Source organism: Delphinus delphis, chromosome 12, assembly GCF_949987515.2.
Source record: "Delphinus delphis chromosome 12, mDelDel1.2, whole genome shotgun sequence".
Taxonomy (NCBI): Eukaryota; Metazoa; Chordata; class Mammalia; order Artiodactyla; family Delphinidae; genus Delphinus; species Delphinus delphis.
Window position 1 is genome coordinate 9,615,659 of NC_082694.2, and position 17,915 is coordinate 9,633,573.

The following is a 17,915-nucleotide window of genomic DNA, read 5'->3' on the forward strand; positions in this document are numbered from 1 at the left end:
CTTCTTGTCAAATCCAGGACTCTAAACTCAGGCACTGAACTATTTTAAAGATACTTGCGATCCATATTGGACCTCTAAGAATAACTCTTGGTCTCAGTTTTAGTATATCTTAAATATCTGGAATGCTATGTCGTTCTAGAAAAAGAACTTTTAAAATGAAGTTCAAGGCAAGAGGAAATTTGAGGAAAGGCAAATTCTCCCTAGTCTGTGTAAATGCCAAGAGCAGAAGCTTTAAAGTTCTCCAAGTAAAATGCAGGCCTGAAGAAAGTATTTCACCTTCTTATGATATCCTGCTGCCCTATCTCTCTCCTTGCTTTCAGCCCTTACCACTCACACTGTACTGTATGTTTCCACAAGTTCATTACTTTTGAACAAAGCCCACTGTTAAAAGCAGCTGTAATATATCATTTGAAGCAAGAATGAAGCGTCAGAAGAAACAAATATGAATGTTTAAGTAAAAAAAAAATTATATTTTGAAATTTGTTTTCATAAAAGTGCTGAGACTTGAGCCAAGAGAAGTGCTGTCAATAGAAGCTTATCTAAAGGTTAGATATTGACAGAAAAGATTGAATTAACATGACCTCTGTAAGCAAAATGAACGTCTATGTGAAGCCATGGCTATCCTCGGCGTTCAAAGCATTTCTCAAGCATTTCTATCCTGATCTCCATCCTTCTTCTCCCGGACCCAGGCTCCTTCTTACCTTAATGTCTCTAACCCAGGCCTGGGCCCCTTTCAAATTATCCTCATCAATTTCAACAAGTTTTTCCCGCCAAGCAACGGCTTGAGCATCAAACTGCACAAAATTGAATTTCCTTTTATACTTCAGCTGTTCCTGTAAGAGACAATTAGTATTTAGCCATGAAACCACTTATGTGTGAGAAAAGATTAGGACAGGTCAGGGTTTGATACATTTTAATCGTTTGATACCTCTTTTCAGTTCTAGAAGCTAAAAATTACATTCAAGAGAGAAAATGTTTTCTAGTTCAAAAGGCATTTAAATAAAATTTACACACAGTTTGGATATTAAAAATTTACAAATGTATATATGTATAAACACATATATATATGTCACATATAAGTTTATATGTATAATGTGATATTATATCCTGTGTTTAATACTGACATTAATGGTATACCGAATATGCACACTAAATGCTTAAAAGAATCCAAAACAGTGTTACCGCTTTGGTCAACATCTTTTTGGTAAAGCTATTTTATTCACCTGCCTTCCATCAATCAGCTCATGTTCCTCCAGCAGAAGTTCATCAAATTAAAAATTCTATTTTGTATTTGTCAAACACTCCCTGCAATTGTTTACTATGGTTCATACTCACATCAATACTACCAAGTCATGACAGTACTCTGATACCCGTTTATATGTGTGGAAACTAGGAGTTAGGGAGTGTTAGCAGCCTGCTTTGGGTAGTACAACTCAGAGGCAGCACAGGTGGAATAAGGACCAGAAGCTCCTGACCATCAGCCCACGCTCCTCCCACACATTAGTTCTGGGGCCAGTGCATGCAGCATCCCTAACGCGCACTGGTAATTAAAATAAGCATGACGAGCTGAAGAGTATCTGGGAGACAGCGCAGGCGTGTGCACACCACAGATTCCAGGATAGAGAAAACCTGGGGCAATGGACATAGAAATTTCCTTAGCAACCCGTATGTGTTACAGGAAGGACCCACAGAAGGAAGGGTCTGCTTGCAAAGAACAGATGATGCTCTCACTGGCAAAAGGGAGCCTTTTTCTGACGTGGCTTTTCTGTGATTCCTGAGTGCACACCTGGCCTGGGCATCTCTGACAACCACTACAGGTGCTGACTGGCGGAGATGCACTCGTGATACTCGGCCCCCAGGTGCCTGGTCCCGAGAGCTCCATCTCACCTGCATGAGCTGGATGATCTTGTTCTTCACCAGGTCCAGTTTCCCCTTCATTGAGTGAGATGTGTCAATGAGAATGTAGACACAATCACTAGGCACTTTTCCAAAAAGGACTTGACTCCCATCCTGTAGCCATTGAATCCTAGGCAGGAAATAGTTGAAAGGGAATGGTTAGAGCCTGTGGCACTCAGAGCATCGTCCTAAGAACTTAATGATACGTCTACAGAGGAAAACCAATAGGACAGAAAAATAAATCCAATACTGGGCTCCAAAGCCAAAAGTAAATTACTTCCAGTCATCTGGTATTTTTGAGGCCTTTAGCTATGACTTCACACCATGTATTCTTCTAACCCTGCTGACTGCAGTCAAGCTAGTCATGCCAGCATATTCCTGAAGCTTCAGTGAAGCTTATGGATAGAATCAAGCAACCCCAGACCCCAGGAATAACCAAGCGCTAGGTGGTCGTGTAAGCAGGACTGCTTCTGTGGTCCAGGCTCAGGATCCCATCACAGGATGTAGATTAAATTCATGGTTGCAGGCAAACCCTGGGGGAGAGGGTGGGGCAGACTAAAAAAATACTTGAAACTGAGTTCAGAGTTCAGCAAGGCCCAGTCAATTAGACTTTACAGGGCAAAACACTGAAGAGGAGATCACTACATAGGAGAGAAAGAGCGTCAGAGAGGGATGGAAAGAGAGATTGAAAGGGAGAGAGAATGTGCTCCTGATATCTGCAGAAGGGTGCCCTGGAGACTTCGGCTAAGTTATGATCAGGGCATGTGCGTGAAGAAACTACTGAAGCCAGGGAATAAATCACCAAAAAAGTAATAGATGGACCAACCCCTCAGAGCTCACGCAAGCCTGGAAATAGTTCATCTTCCAATCAGCCAGAGTGGAAAAGCCTCCATAATGCATGTGGCCTCAAGTAGAGTCCTCACAACGGTATTGCCTTAATAGTAGGACCAAATTAGTCCTGAACTAAAGGCTCCCCTGCACCTACGCTGACTAACTTAAAAGCAAGCCCCAGAGTAACTTACTGCATTCCAAGTAACAACTGCGTCACAGAACACACATAAAAAATGCATCAAAATCCAGTACCCAACAATGTAGAATTCAAACTATCTGGCATCCAGTAGAAAATTACCAGGCACACAGAGAAGCAGGAAACTATGACCCATAACCAGAAGAAAGACAGATCAAAAGAAACGTACCTGAAAATGACACAGATGATAGAATTTGCAAAAAAGGATGTTACGCAGCTATTGCAAACATAATCCATACGTTCAAGAAGGTAAAGTAGGAACAGAATGAGAGGAACGGGAGATCCAAAAAGAATCCTCTGGGGGAACGTCTAGAGATATACAATGACTGAAATGAAAAATACACTGCATGCTATTAACAGTGAAGTAGACACTAGCAGAAGAAAAGATCAGGGAATTTTAAGAAAGACACAGTAATAGTAAACAATCCAAAATAAAACACTGAGAGAAAAAGGTTAAAAAAATATAACAGAATAAGCAACCCATGGAACAATATCAAGAAGTCTAACACATGTGTAATTAGACACTAAGGAGGGGGAAAGGGGCACAGAAAAATATTTGAAGAAATACAATCAAATGTTTCCAGTTTTGATGAAAACAATACACCCACAGATCCAAGAAGCTCAAAGAACCCGAATAGAAAGGAAAAAAAAAAAAAAAACCATGACACGTCATCATATAATGGCTGAAATTTAGTGATAAAGAAAAAAATCTTAAAAGGAACCAGAGACAACATAGGAATAATAGGTGACTTCTCATCATGCAAGCCAAAAAGAATGGGGAACAATTTTTAAAGTATTAAAAGATAAAACTGTAAACCTAGAATCCTATACTTAGCAAAAATACCTTCCACAAATAAAAGTAAATTCAAGAGTTTTTCAGACTAAAACAGCTGAGAGAATGCATCACCAACAGACCTGTGCTAGGATCTGTACAAACAGACTAAAGAGCAACAGAAATCACAAATATGTGAATCAATACAAGATACATTTATTCTCATTTTAAATCTGTTTACAAGACAATTGATTGTTTATAATGTATTTGGGGTTTATAGCATATGTGGAAGTAAAGTGTGTAGGACAGCAACAGACAAGTCAGAAAGGAAATGGAAGCTGAAGACTTTCATGATGTACATGAAGCAATATATTATTATTTGAAGCTAGACTGTGATAAGTTAGAGATGTATATTGTAAATGCTAAAGTAGTCACACCACAACAAAACCAAACAAAGAGGCAGAGTTAACAAGCCAATAGTGGGGATAAAATGGAATCGTAAAAAATGTTCAAACCAAAGTAGGCAGAATAAGAGTAAAAAGGGAACAAAGAACAGGTGGAACGAATAGAAAACAAACAGCAAGATCTTAGGTTTAAATCCAACTAAATCAATAATCACATTAAATATAAATGATCTTAACACTCCAATGAAAAGCAGAGATTGTCAGATTGGATCAAAAATAATATCCTTACATATTCTGTTGACAAGAAGCCTATTTCAATATAAGATACATATAGGTAAAGGTAAAAGGACAGAAAAAAGAAAAATCCTGCAGAAAATAACAAAAGAAAGCCAGAGTAGCTATATTGATATTAGACAAAGCAGATTCCATAACAAAGAATATTACCAAAGATAAAAAGGGACATTTCATAACAATAAGGGAGTTGGGTCATCAAGAGGACCTAACAACACTAAATGCACATGTATTGGCTAATCGAGCTTCCAATTACATGAAGAAAAAATTTTAGAACTGAAAGAAAAATTGGACAAATACACAACTATAGTTGGAGATTCTAACACCCTTCTCTCAATAATTTATAGAACAATTAAGCAGAAAATCAGTAATAATATGGAAGATTTGAATAATACTATCAACCAACTTGAGCTGAGATATTTAAAGTACACTCCACCCAACAAAAGTGGTTTTTTCTTCATATTCTGGGCCACAAAACAGATCTCAACAGATTTCTAAGAACTGAAATCATACAATATTTCTCTGTCCACAGTGAAATTAAAAGCTATCGGGAAAAATCCACAAATACTTGGGAAGTGACCCTTTGGCCAAAGAAGAAATCAAAGGGGAAATGAGAAAATGATTTGAGATGAATGAAATGAAATACAACATATCAAAATTTGGAGAGACAGTTAAAGCACTACTCAGAGGGAAATGTATAAAATTAAATGTTTATGTTAGAAAGGGAGGTCAAGATCAGTGATCTAAGTATCTATTTCAAAAAACTCAAACCCAGAGTAAAGAGAAAGAAGGAAATAATAAAGATAAGAGTAGAAATCAATGGCATAGAAAGGAGAAAACCCTACAGAGAAACAAAACAAAACAAAACAACAACAACAGTGAAACCAGAAGCCAGTTCTTTGAAAAGATTGATAGGATGGATAATCTCCAGTCAGACTTAGAAAATAAAGATGACATAAATGACCAACATCAGCTCTATGTATATTTAAAGAAATTGAATGCAGCGTTAAAAAAAAAAACCTTCCCACAAAGAAAAGCTCCAGGCCCAGATGGCTTCAATGGTGAATTCCATGAACATTTAAGGGGGAGATGATACTAATTCTCCATGAAGTCTTCCAGAAAATACAAGAGGAGAGAAACCTTCCCGGCAACGCTTGATACCTGGTGGGAGGAGAGGGACAAACAGACCCAGGAGCTGCCAGGTGGGGTGTCTTCCAAGCAGCTTCCTTTTCCCCAGATTTGAAATCCGAACTACTCTCCTAAGGGAGTCAATCCCAAAACCATAAGCACAGAAGACTCCAGAAGCAAGGATTACTTTTTCTGAGTAACCCGTCATCAGCTGGGTTTTGAGAAACGGGGGCTCTGCAGAGTATATACAGGGGGAGACAGGTGTCTGCAGCTTGTGGTTTATAACAGAAAACAGGGAAGGAGGGAAAAAGCTCTGATTGCAAGTGACTACTACAGGCTGGGTACTAGCCTAAACTCATTAGACTTAGTATCTAATCTAATCCACAGAACACATCTGTAAATGGCATGATCATTCCTGCTTTATAAATGAGAAAGCTGATGCACACAGACACTGAGTAACCTGCCCAGGGTCACAGAAAATAGCAGACTGGGGTTAGAATCCAGCTCTACCTGACCTTAGGGCCCATGCACCTAAATGGACGTGGTCTTCATATTCTAGAGCATCATCTAGAGCACCTCCCTTGGCATCAGCGAGATGAAAGCGTTGAGCTAGGTCACCCCATGGAGCTGATGTTGAGGTCACAGCCTAGTACACTAGACTCTTATGAGCATTAACATATTTTAAGAACCAGCAGGGTTGAGAGGGAGCACATGAAGTTATTTTTAGCAGATTTCTAATATGTATATATATATTATTCCATTGCATATAAATGTTTCACAACATTGTAACAGTTGCCTTGAAAGGTAGTATTCAAGAGTACAGAGGACAGGTGTCATACAGTCCGCTATACACCTGAGGCCCACAGAAAATGCAAGACATTAGCAGAAGTGTTCCTTTGCCTCCTACAGTGATGCACAATCAACATGATAACTACATCTTTGTTTGCTGTTTTTCAGAGTCTGCACTGGCATCAAGGCAGCTCAGAATCTGCATCCAAACATCCCCTTTGGTTATTAACAATGAGGCCAACAGCAAACCATCAGATGGCAACCCTGACGTAACAATGCTTACTGGCCATTTCTCTTGGTTGAGCTTTACCAAGGGCTCAAGCAGACTTGCATTTCAAGAGAGGCTGGATCATGCAATGTACCCTCATGCAGTACACCAACCTCCTCTGGATCCGGGCCAGGACTGCATGAATTCTCGCACTGTACCATGTGTACTTCTCCTTGGTAATGCAGACGTGGACCAAGCTCCCATCCTTCCAGGGAGCATGGACAAATCTGCTGCAGTATTTCGCATGCACTGTCTTCTTGTTGGTCTCCTAAGGAAAAGACACAGGACAGAAGCCACTGAGAAACCTTTCAAAGAAGAAAAGTCCCCAGATGGCACCTCCACCCCTGCCTTATTGCACAGCTCCTAGCACTCGCTCCCACCATAAAATCATTCAACAGTTGGTTCAACCAAACTTATTACCGGGGCCTACTCCATATGGAGCCCTGCACTGGGTGTCGTGAATGTCGGTCAGCAAGACATGGGCAATCCCATTTGTGCCCAGAGAAGCTAATGTTTCCAGCAGGGAGATGCTAAACACACACACAGGCACACACCTACATATACAAACACAGAGAAAGTAGCAGTGTAGAACACTAGCACCCAGTACCTGGTCCTGGGTTGAGACAGTAATGATTGGGCAAGTTCTGGCAAAGAAGAAAGAGTTCACAATGGACTAGAGGGTCAGGGAGATCTAGAGGAGGTGGGACTTAAGACACCCCAAGCATCTTTCCACTGTTACTCCCAGCACCAAATGAAGAAAAGTAGTAAAGAACCCCATGCCACATCTAGGGTCCTTCCTGGACATACGGAACTGGCCCAAGGACAAAGTCCTCCCACAAAGAGAGCTTTCCGAAGGACTGTCTCTATCACTCACCCAACCAGTTTATAAATGCATCAAGCACCCCTCCGCCAGGCCCTGTTCTAGGCACCAGGAACACAGTCCATAAAAGAAGACCAAAATCCCTGCCTTCGTGGAGCTCACATGACAGGAAAAGAGCCAGATGATAAACCAATACTCATCTAGCAGGTCAGAGGATGACAAATGCTGTGGAGACAAATAAGGCAAGGAAGGACAAGAGAGAATGCTGAGGGACAGGGGAGGGGAAGGGGCAAGTTAAAACCTAGAAGGGAAAGCCTCAAAGAGAAGATGAGGGCTTCCCTGGTGGCGCAGTGGTTGAGAGTCCGCCTGCTGATGCAGGGGACGCGGGTTCGTGCCCTGGTCCGGGAAGATCCCACATGCCGCAGAGTGGCTGGACCCGTGAGCCATGGCCTCTGAGCCTGCGCGTCCGGAGCCTCTGCTCCACAACAGGAGAGGCCACAACAGTGAGAGGCCCGCGTACCACAAAAAAAAAAAAAAAAGAGAGAGAAGATGAAATATGACTGAAAACTGAGGGAACAAAGCGTGTGGCCCTTCAGAGGTCTAGGGGGAGTCTGAGGACACATCAACGACAAAAGCCCTTAGGTAAGTGTTTGCCTAGCATGTCTGTAGACTTTTAGGAAGGGCAGTATAGCCGAAACATAGTGAGTGAGGGAAAGAGCAAGATGAAGCCAGAGAAACAGGAGGAGGAGGACCAGGAAGCAGATGCTGTGAAGCTTGCTCACTGAGGGAAATGATTCTGGCTTGTCCTCTGAATGAAAAAAGGAACCATCCAAGGGCCTTAACATAAGAAGCGACACAATGTTTTTAAATTGAGATACAACTGACATTTAACATTTTATTAGTTTTAGGTGTAACATAATGATTTGATATATGGATATACGGGGAAATGATCACCATGGTAAGTTTAGTTAACCTTCATCACCCCACAGTTACAATTTTTTTCTTGTGATGAGAACTTTCCAGATCTATTCTCTTAGAAAAATGACACAATTTATACTTGTCTTACTCACAATTTAAAAGTTTCATTTCTAAACAGTTTTCGGGTTTTTTAAAAATAAATTTATTTATTTATGGTTGCGTTGGGTCTTCGTTGCTGTGCCAGGCTTTAGTTTCAGTGAATGGTGCACGGGCTTCTTGTTGTGGTGGCTTGTCGCGGAGCCCAGGCTCTAGGCGTGCGGGCTTCAGTATTTGTGGCACGCAGCCTCAGTAGTTGTGGCTCGCGGGCTCTAGAACGCAGGCTCGGTAGTTGTGGCACACGGGCTTAGTTGCTCCGCAGCACGTGGGATCCTCCCGGACCAGGGCTCGAACCTGTGTCCCCTGTATTGGCAGGTGGATTCTTAACCACTGCGCCACCAGGGAAGCCCCCTTTTTTCATTTTAAAGGATAACTGTGGATACTCTGCTGAGAATAGACTGTAGATAGTCAAGGGCAGAGTCAGGAGATCAGTGAGGCAGCTTGGACCAGGGGTAGGAATGGTGAGAAGTGGCCAGATGCTGATTTACAGATATAGTATGAAGGTAGAACTGACAGGATTTAATGAGAGGTCAGATGTGGGTATGAGATAAAAGAGGGGAGTCAGGAATGACTCCCAGATTTTTGGCCCAAAGAACTAAAAAAGTGGAGTGGCAATAAATTGATGGGAGGAAGATTATGGGAGAGCAGCCTTGAAGGGAAAGATGGGGATTCAGTGTCGACGTGTTAGGTTCCAGATGCCTATTAGACATCCCAGTAACATGGCAAGTAGTCCGGCAAAGGCCAGGGAAGGACTCAGGGCTGGAGTTGGAAGTCACCAGCACGCACACAGTATTAAAAGCCACGGGGCCGGATGAGGTCATCCAGAGAATGAGAGCAGATAGAGAAGAGGTCCAGGGACTGCGCCTTGAGGCCCTTCGGCAGATAGAGATTGGGAAAATGACAACGAAATAACAAGGAAGACTGAGAAAGATTAGCCAGGATGAACTGGGGGAGGGGGATTGACACTTATACACAACTGATACTATGTATAAAATAGATAACTGATGAGAACCGGCTGTGTAGCACAGGAAACTCTACTCAGTGCTCTGGGGTGACCTAAACGAGAAGGAAATCCAAAAAAGAGGGGATATATGTATACATATAGCTGATTTACTTTGCTGTACAGTAGGAACTAACACAACATTGTAAAACAACAATACTCCAATAAAAAGTTTTTTAAAAAATAAAATGTTTCATAAAATTCTCTGATTTAAAAAAAAAAAAAAGGTTAGCCAGTGAGCTGGGCAGAAAAACAAGACAGTGTATTTTCTGCAAGCCAAAGAATTTCATGGAAGTAACCAACAATAGCAACTGGTGATAACAGGTCAAGTAAGAAAGAGACTGAGAATTAACCTCTGAATTTAGCAATTCAGGGCTCCTCGGAAAGAGTGAGACCTTTGCCTCATTGGCGTATATTCAGGAGAGCACGGGAGAACTATGGGGTTAGAGAAAAAGAATTTACAAAACTATTGAGGCATCGGGTTCCAAACATGAACAGAGGAATAAGGCAGAAGAGGCAGAGCCAGAGACGAAGACGGGGGTCAACGAATTGTATTTTTAAGATGGGAGGAGTACCGCCATGTTTTTTATGCTGACAGGAAAGATCTAGAAATGAGGACAATAATAATGACACAGACTAGAAAGGGGGAGAATGGATGAAAGAGAGGATAGGGGTCAGTGCACACGTGGAAGGGTTGGCTGGTGAGGACAATTCAGCCATCCTAGAAGAAACAGGGGTAGAGCGTACAGGTGCAGATGCCCGGGGATTTGTAACGTGGAGGCAAATGTTCACGGATGTTCACTTCAGTGTTCAGTGAACTGCGAAGCAAGGTCTCCTGCTAAGGGCGGGTGGGGAGGAGGAGGTGTTGGAGGTGTGAGGAGAGAGGAGGCAGGCATCTCAGAGAACAGGAGTCAGAGTGGATTGTAAACCCGAGCAGAGTGCGGGGCAGCGGCACAAAAGATCTGCCTGAAATCAGACGTCAGGAATTTAAAGTGAAACCAGGTGGCTGTGTGTTTTTCTCCAGTTTCCTTCATCAGAGTCAACTGCACGAGTATAAGGCAGAAAGCTGGGTTTAACAAAGGTTGGGGTTTTGCCAGATGAGTGCAAGAATGTAAGGCATGGGGAGTAGCTGAGGATTATGAAAGGGACAAAGGATAGAGGACAGAGAAAAGGTCACAGAAACAACCAGCTGTATATCCCCATGGGGCTGAAAGACTGGAATTAGTGTAGTAGAGGAAATGACCTAAAAAGAGTGGGACCTTTGGAATTGATTATGTGGGTTATGATTACACAGTTATTTGCCATGACGAGGTCAAGGGTATGCCATGGCAGGATGGAAGAGAAGGAATGGAGGAGAAGGTCATTGAACAGGTCAGAGAAATGAAAGGTCTGGGTATGGGAAGGGTCATCCACAAAAAACTGACATCACTAAGGACTGAAACAGCTGGAGCCAGTGACAGCAAGCCAGAAGCTATAATCTTCAAGGATGGATGGAGGTGACCTGAGGCTCAGTGGGTGTCAGATACAGAAGGTACCTTGGGTGGTACATTCTGATGACCTGGGAAGAGGGAGGGAGAATGATCAAGAAACAGCAAAGAGAAGCAAGGAGGTCACCACCCACCTCTGTGCCCACAGACCCAGGGAGAATGGGAGAGAAACTAGGGTCCTTGAGCAAGAACCCAGACAAGCAGGTGAAGGGAACATTTCAGAGTATGTGAGGCTACGGAGGGTCTGCTGATGACTTCCAGTTCCAGAGGGCACAGTGGAGGGGTTTTAGGAGTCAGTGGGGGATGGAAGAGGCTCACAGAAGGGATGCCAGAGCCACACAGGGATGAGAATCCAGGGGTCCAGGGGTGACTGATGTAGGCAGGGTTGAAGCACATAATGGGATCAGTCCTGATGTTCTCAAGGCAGGCAGGAAGGCGAACCATGTCTCCACCGCAGTGCAAAGATGGAAGGAGAAACACATCCTCTCTCTCAGTCTCACCATGTGCTCCCTACACTGAATCCCATCAGGTGGCATTTCCCAACTGTGCCCTGTGCATTTCCAAATGGAAACACACCAGACCAGAAGTTACGAGAACACAGGTGTCCGGCACCAGAGTGTCCAAATGGGAAAAGCACAGCGTTGAGAGCCCAACAGATGTGAATTCAAACCCTGCCTCTACCTGCCACGAGATCTCAGCTGAGTTGTCTAACCCCTTGGAGGCCCTGGGACTTCATTTTCTCATGTGTGATACAAGAGCACAAATATTCACCTTGCATATAAAGTGAGCAGGCATTCCATAAATGCTCCTTTCTGACTCACCATGTTTGTAATAAAGAAAACAAGGAAGGCAACATCTAGTGGGCATCTCCTAAGTGCCAGGCATCGTGCTTATACGTGCAATTTTCAAATTCAGACTTTACACCGCCCATTTTACAGATGTGGAGAGTGAGACTCAAACAGGTTAAATTATTTGCTCAACATCTCATATTTAGCAACTGGTAGAAGCAGTATTTACACTCAAGTCTTCTCATTCAACTCCGGTGTACTTTCCACCATACCACACTGCCTGGTACATAGTGAAGGCTCAATAAATATATGTTGGAGGAATACGTGATGAGACTAGAGTGGGTTTCTGAACATCAGGGCTGGCTTTGTGCTCAAGCAACATAAGTGGCCATGAATGCAACGTGACTTCAAGGGGTGCCCCAAGACATCAAGTTACTAGACTTTGCCTGCAAATTCCCTAATTAGAAATGCATTTTTGTCTCCTCTCCTCCCCTGCTCATCCATCTTAGAAATGCTACACAACAAGGCATTTTTCGTCATTTATTTCTCAGTGTCTCAATTTCCTGGATCCATACCTACAAAGCAGTTTTTATAGTTAAAAGTCTAGGGGGTCCTTCCCAGTGGGAGTCTGGGGGAACCCTAAAGAATCAACCTATTTCACAGCTTCAGTTTCTTTCTACCTTATACACACATCACAGTTTTAGGTATAAATCCAGTTTCAGATACGTAGCCCCAAATACTAAAAATAAAATTGTCGGGCTCCCCTGGTGGCGCAGTGGTTGAGAGTCCACCTGCCGATGCGGGGGACACGGGTTCGTGCCCTGGTCCGGGAAGATCCCACATGCTGTGGAGTGGCTGGGCCCGTGAGCCATGGCCGCTGAGCCTGCGCGTCTGGAGCCTGTGCTCCGCAACGGGAGAGGCCACAGCAGTGAGAGGCCCGTGTACCACAAAAAAATAAATAAATAAATAATAAAATTGTCCCTTTTTCATTGGTGAACGAGGGCAGCTATACTGTACACTTCTCAACTTTTACCTTATTATAATTTGTTAGTGTCAGAAGTTTGAGGTAAAATTCCCCATTTATAAAGCCAAATTCTTCAAACCATCCCTGTAAAATTTCATTTAAATTTGTCAAGAAAGCAAAGGAAAAAATCAGTATTAGAGAAGACCTGTGCATACCACACTGTTGGGAGCCTGCAGTAAGCTATGTTCAAATTGACACGAATTCATATTTTAAAATATTCAGGGCCTAACGTATTTTAAAAATGAAAATTTAATTAGGTATGATTTCCTGAACTAATAACATTACTGAAAAAGGTCTACAAAAGCAGAAAACGGTACTGAGGGAGGAAACCCACAAATGAGATTTCCCTGCAATGTAGCAATTACTCTGGATCCCAATATGTAAGCCAGGAAACAAGTCTTGCGTCAATTCTGCATTTTTTCTCATTCAATTTTGACATTCTCCTCCTTGCAGTTCATTGTAAACGGCAATCAGGGGGCAAAAACACAACGTCATGTGGCTAACGTGGCCCCAAAGGAAAACAGTGCTTCCTCGGGTGGACGTGTGGAACCAGTGGCCATGCAGCCTAAGAGGGAGTGTCAAGGAGACGGGGGTTTCACCTCTGTAGGATTGAGAGGTTTCGCAATGATGATCTTGACACTGAATCAGAGCCTTAGAGAATACATAAAGGGACACTGCATTTGGGAAGGACCTTGACTTCCTCTCCAAGTAGTCTCTGCTGGGCTGCTGTGACTGACATGTCTGCTCCGTGGCTTGCATTTTAGCTCTCACTTCAGTGTGTATCTGGGTTTTCACTAACTTCTAAAAGAGATGTCCCTCAGTTTTACAGATTTACAATATTCATTTTACCCTGATTTTCTGTTTCATATGGAGACACTTTTCAGTCTTTCTCTAATTCTAAACTTCGGACAGTCTTCTGGGTCCTGTTCTACACACCAGTGTTTCTCCAAGTGTGGCTCCCAGATCAGCAGCTTCAGCATCCTCTGGGGATTGTTATAAATGCACTTTCCTGGGCCCGGCCTCCAACCCAGTGACTCATGCACCCTAAAGGTTAGGAGCCACTACTACAGATCATTATCCTTCCACTACGAGCCAGAGCCAGGCATTTTGAGAAGCTGTATTCCTTTCAGACCCACTGTCACAAGGGAACTACACCTTTCAAAAGTTTACAGCATAGACCCTTACCACGCTATAACCCCTTAGAGAATATAATTTTATGTTTACTGGAAATCCAGTAAATGCTGGCTGGTAGCCACTTGAATAATGTAGCTCCAATACAGTGACGGTCCAAGAGGACCGGAGAAATGCCTGCTTTGGGGCATATTCACCAGCAGTTTCTCTCTTCCATTCAATACGGGGAAACAAAGGGCTTCTTTTTTGACACAATGCCTGAATTTCCATAAGCACAGCTCCTGGCTTATGTATAATGATTGTCTAATTCACTTATATCTAGAAGCCATTCTCAGACTTGAGCTCCACTCCCACAAGTAGCATTCAGAAAAGTGTAAGGCAGGGAGCAGAGGGGCATCCTTCTTCAAAGGCAGCATTCATGCTGCCTTTCAACCTTGGTCCTGCCCTGGGTCCAGCCCTGGTCCTCGATGCCCCTCCCAGGGCATCCCCGTCTAGGGGTTCACTTCACTTACCGCACTGGTCTGCACCGACTCGTCCTCTGGTTTGGCTTTTATATCAACAACTCCATCAGCATGGCGGAAGGAGCAGTCAGCAATGACATCATAAAATGACAGCTTCTGGGATTTCAAACCGTATTTCTGTAGCCACTTCTCAGAGTCCCAGGTGTCCTCTGGATTCGACTCATTTTCGGCAGAGGTTGCTCCTAATTGTAGTTTTGGAATCACAATTCATCAGCCGTTCATATGACACAAGACTTTCATATGTCATCCTCAACTTAATATTTTAAAGAAACATGTTCTTTGTTAGCTCACATTCTTTTCAGGAAGCATGCTTTCCAAAGCAGGACTGGCAGAGAATTGGTCCACAAGACTGGAAGGCAGGAATCTGCTACTTTTCATTTCACTTCCTCTGCTACCTAAGTTGACTGGACGCATGCAGAGGGGGAGGTGGCTGATAGGCAAGGCAGGAGAGCATTAACCGTAGGGTCAGAAGCTCTGGGTTCAAGTCCTGGCCCCGTTACTTACTAGCTTGGGCAAGTTGCTCAAACTTGGGTGAGTTACCCCATTTAACCTCTCTGAGCTTCAGTGGAATTCTTCACCTGCAGATAGCATCTGCTTGGCCTTCCTAAGGGTGTCGAAGTGATTCAATATGAAAAGTTATGTGAAAGTGCGTAGTAACGAGTGGGGAGGGGAATCAGGGACAGGAGCTCCCCTGTTAACTTGGTGAATTTATCCTGATTCAGAGCCTGGCTCTCAACTCTGCAGGCTCAAGAACCTCACGTCAGCTCAGGCGCCTGGAGCTGTACCTATGCCTCACTTCAGGCTCACATGATCAATTACAGCAAGAAGGCCAATCGCCCAAGTATCCCTAGCCTTAGGCGCATTCCCTTGGTGTTTGCCAAATCTTATCTGTACTCTCTAAGGGGGAGGAGGTGTTATGTTACCTGAGCAGAACACCGGAGAAGCCAGCTTATCATACAAACAGCAAAGTATCTATCCATGTGGCTCAAAACCCCTATGGCCACCTAAGGGAGAGTGGGGTATCTGAGGGTGGGCACAGAGGAGGCATGGTGTCTGGAGCTGGCCCGTGAGAGCTGACTGTGCCCCTTTCCCTCCCGACTCCAGGCTCAGTGGTAGCGTGTGGTGAAACTGACCATGCCTGCCGGGAGCATAATACAAAATCTGAAAATCAGCAGATGCTACAAATGAGGGCTTTCTTATTCCAGAGAGAGGCCGATAACATTTGTCTGCATGAGGCCCCTGCAAGGAAGGCAGAAAGGCTAAGAAGCTCTTAGCCGCAGTGGGACCAGTAGAGCCTCAGGAGAACCGGGAGAAGGTGCTGTGCAGAGAGGTGGTTTTTAAAACGGGTACTACCACGTATCAGGTCCACCAGCCCTACAGAGTTTATTTTCACTTGGATCAGTGGTTCTCAACCCTGCACACTGGAATCCTCTGAGGAGTTTAAAAATATACTGATGCCTGGGCCCCATGCATTAGCTTCTGTTTTAACTGATCTGGACGTTGAGATTTTTCAAAGTTCCCTAGGCGATTATACTGTGCAGCCAACACTAGGGTGAGATGAAGAGAGCTTTCTAAATTATGATTCGGCGATCGCTCCATTTATGCTTCTGTCAGACAGATTCATGTTAAATTATACTTTTAATGGGAAACAAAAATATTACCCATAGTTATCCATGACTATATTTAAGGGGATATATAATTAGAATAATATTTGAAGAAATAAAACACTTGAGAGCCAATTATTTCTCAATAACACATAAAGGATCTGTCCATTAATGTTACGTATGTCCTCAAATTTTAATAGAACAGCTTTTAAATAACGCACTCTGAAACCTACTGGAGCTGGAACTTCTCAAAGAAGCTTGATTTTGGCTTTTGAACTTTAAACCAATCTGGCATCAAAAGCCCCTCTGGACACCATCCCCGATGTCAGCAGTTGGTTTCTACGTGATTCACAAAGTGTCTTTTCAATCTGCACAGGGGACTGAAATCAGAGGTTTCCCAGAGCTTCTGATCCCAAGGTTCTCCTGCAAGTTCTCCTGCATCGCAGGGAAAAAGCAAAAGGAAATTGGAGGCATTTTCGTCAGGGGGGTCAGCCTCCTTGGAGAAACCCTTTGGGTGACCATTTTTCCTCAATTATTGTTGATTACATTCTAAGCCTTTGTCTCCTCTTTACTCCTACTTTATTCTCCTCCCTCCTTTATGATCAATAGGTGTAAGCAGGAAATAAAGTTTTCATTCAATTATTTCCATAGCAACACACACACCCATCACATGCTTTGCTCTCTTTTGGGTTGCTTTCTTTTGAAAAGACAAGAGCCTTTTATCAATTATAAATTCAAGCCAATCATAAAAGAATTTCCTAAAAACACATCAAACAAATTCTAAGAAGGGATTTTTAAAGAGCCAGAGACTAAGTTTTGACTGTAGCTTCACCCAGGACCAGGCAGTGCAGTCACCCTGAGGGTATGATTCAGGCTCCCAATTACCCTCTGAAAAGGGGTTGGAGGAAGACCCCAAAGCAACTTGAACTTCATAAAGGAAAGGAGGGGCAGCCAAGCATACAAAACCAAAGAGCATAGGTGCCCCAAAGCTGAAGAAAGGAGAGAAAGGGTGAAATCTTTTCACTTTCAGTGCTAATTACACCACCCCCATCTGAGCCTCATTTTCCCATGGAGAGGAGAGGAGTGGCGAGGGAGTCATCCATTCATTACAAGTCACTAAGGGGTCCTTCCCTTTCCCCTGCAGTTGTCTTAATTAAATGTGCTACATAAATTCTCACCTATGGAGCCAAGGATAATACCTTTATGTATGATAGAGATGTGACCTCACAGTGCATCCTAGATTCTCTCTAATCCATGGGCAGATCACATCCATGTCACAGGATAACTTACCTGCCACCCGGCCCCTGTCCTACTTATCAATCTCAGAACATTTTTCAAGGAGTAAGACCTACCGGCCAGTGCTTTCGAAACATCACGGCTACAGCCAGGGCCACGGCAAAGAGACAAACTGGACACAGTCCGTCAGTGCCCACTCCTCCTCTAGAGGCTCACAGCCATCAATGACTTAGAGTCACCATAACTACCCTCCCCTTGGCGATGGTTAATCTTATGTGTCAACTCAGCCGAGCCACACTACCCAGATACCTGACAAATATTATTCTAGATGTTTCTATGAAGGTATTTTAAAAGTGAGATTAACATTTAAATTAGCAGACTCTGAGTAAAACAGATAATCCTCCGTATTGTGAGTGGGCATCTCCATTCAGCTGAAGCCTTAGTAGAAGACAGACTGACGTCCCCTGAGGAAGAGGGAATTCTGCTTTCAGACCCAAACTGCAATACCAGCTCTCCCCTGGGTCTCCAGCCTGCTGGCCTGCCCTGCAGATTTTGGACATGCTGGCTTCCACAGTCATGTGAGCTAATTCTATATACACATGTATACACACATGTATACATACACATACACACACACACACACACACTTAAATAT

General features: G+C 43.4%; 1 protein-coding gene across 1 annotated transcript in view; it reads right to left on the minus strand.

The window, feature by feature from the left end:
* The window catches only part of VWA3B (von Willebrand factor A domain containing 3B), a 205,646-nt gene that overhangs the window by 97,063 nt on the left and 90,668 nt on the right, over nt 1-17,915 (minus strand). Inside the window, exons 9-12 of the mRNA XM_060027679.1 lie at nt 14,412-14,599; nt 6,689-6,843; nt 1,888-2,026; nt 702-833 (exon numbers count right to left, since the gene is read on the minus strand). Coding sequence (XP_059883662.1) covers nt 702-833; nt 1,888-2,026; nt 6,689-6,843; nt 14,412-14,599 — 614 coding nt within the window. The remainder of the gene's footprint in view (nt 1-701; nt 834-1,887; nt 2,027-6,688; nt 6,844-14,411; nt 14,600-17,915) is intronic.